At 45.7% G+C, this 1,965-nt stretch overlaps 1 protein-coding gene across 1 annotated transcript in view; it reads left to right on the plus strand.

Moving 5' to 3' along the window:
- Positions 1–1,032: 1,032 nt before the first annotated feature.
- Positions 1,033–1,965, plus strand: part of LOC105524044 (leucine-rich repeats and immunoglobulin-like domains protein 1) — a gene marked incomplete at its 5' end in the record, with an annotated part of 113,240 nt that continues 112,307 nt past the window's right edge. The window contains 1 exon segment of the mRNA XM_011959136.1: positions 1,033–1,112. Within this exon segment, the coding sequence (XP_011814526.1) occupies positions 1,033–1,112 (80 nt within the window).

A 1,965-nucleotide genomic window follows, 5' to 3' on the forward strand; every position in this document is an offset into this window, starting at 1 on the left:
GGTCTGGTTGAGATTGTGGTCACCTAACAGAATAGTGCCCAGCTTGCTCTTTGTCCGCCTCTAAAGGTATGGCTGGGTTATGAAGCAGGGAGAGTTGTAATTCTGAACCATTGACACAGATGCTATCATCTTGAGAAAGCTGCTCACCTGAGGCTTTTGCTGTCTGTGGTTAACACAAACAAGAATTTCCAGCAGCTGGCCCCTTTCTCCTGTGTGACTGTCCCTCCTGGTTTATTCAGTGAAGGTGGGAATACTGTGTTCGTAAGTAGCCTTATGATTCAGGATCTTACAGTGTTCACAAACACTCACTTGAACTTTGACTATTTGTGCAATTTTCAGTCTTAAGCTCTTGTGTAGACCAGGGTTTCTCAACCTCTGAATCCTAGGATTGATATTTAGGGCTGGGCAGTTCTGTGTTGTGCAGGGCTGCCTGTGCATTGTAAGATATTTAACAGCATCTTTGGCTTTTATCCATCATATGCCAGTAACACCCCCCACTCCCTGCCACCAGTTGCCACAACCAAAAATGTCTCCAGACATTGCCAAGTGTCCTCTAGGGGGCAGAATCATCCCTGGTTGAGAGCCACTGGTTTAGACAATGAAGGGTTTTTCTTCCCCCCCTTTTCTCCTTTACTGCTGCTTGATGTTGATACTTAGTAAAACATTAATATTTTTAAAATGCCATTAAGAATAGCCTTAGACTTGATATGGTGCAAAGCGTTTGGACCAGGGACTGGCTTACCTTGGAATTTCTTTCCAAGTTGTTAATAGTGAAATGACACTGATTGAAATTCATTTGGGTTTAGCCAATCTCAGGTCATTTGGGTTTTCACAGAGTTGCGTGGAGTCCCTTATTTATGGATGTAGGTGGGGAGGGGTATGTCTGTGAATCTCAGTATCAACACGGTTACTTAACATGTGATCCTGGGGTGGGGGCTTGGATTTTGAGGGTTGGGGGAGCAGGAGAAGAGAAGATTTCTGAATCCTGGGTATGATGCCAAGTGTTGATTCCGTTTTTTTTCTCTCTCTGTCTTTACCAGAAACCTGAGTTACAACAAACTCGCTGAGATTGACCCTGCTGGTTTTGAGGACTTGCCAGATCTACAGGAAGTGTGAGTCTTCCCCTAAACCTCTGGTGGTTGGAAGGATGGAGGGCTCTTTGGGAAAATCCTCTCGTGTTGCAGCATCGCTCACTCCCGTAGATCTGCAGTCTAAACTTGTAGGAAGGAACATTTGTGTATGGGCTGTGTTGACAAATTCTATTCCTGCTTATCTCTCCCTTTCCCTAGGCTCTCTATTCTTCCTAGGCTGTCCATAAAGGGTGTGTTACAACTCACCAGGCATAGAGCTCCTGGAAATCCTGGGCACATGGTGGGTGTATAGCAGAGTCCCTCCATTGTGGAAAGCCTTGTAACTGGAGTGACACAACCTGGGCTGGTACTTTGTCACAGTTCCCGGGAAAACTGATCAGCCTACTCAACAGTGGCATGTGATGCCAGCCCACCTGTATTTCCCAGGAAGTTATAGAAGGATGGACTATAGAGGCTTACCTGCTCCCCTCCACCTCCAAGCAGAGCTAGGCATGACTGCCTTTGGAGCTCTAGGCTTGCTGTCCCTTGCAGTGTCTTGTAAATCAGGCTGCGATCTTTTCTTCCTTTTAATGTATTCTGTTTTTGATGTGGATGTTAGGATTATCAGGAATTTTAATTCCATGGAGACTTTATAGAAAGCTTCACATATACCTTTCTTCCAAGGCCTTGCACTGTGCCCTCACGTGCTCTCTCCTCTGTGTGCATGCGTGGTGTCTCTGTGTGTGTCCAGATTTCCTCTTATAAAGACATCAGTCCTATTGGATCAGGGCCCATCACCTCTTTAAAGACACCATCTCCAAATGCAGTCACATTCTGAGGTACTAGGGGTTAGAGGTTCAACATATGAACTCTAGGGGAACACAGTTCAGCCCAT

The sequence above is a fragment of the Colobus angolensis genome, unplaced genomic scaffold (assembly GCF_000951035.1).
Source record: "Colobus angolensis palliatus isolate OR3802 unplaced genomic scaffold, Cang.pa_1.0 Scaffold482, whole genome shotgun sequence".
NCBI classification, from domain to species: domain Eukaryota; kingdom Metazoa; phylum Chordata; class Mammalia; order Primates; family Cercopithecidae; genus Colobus; species Colobus angolensis.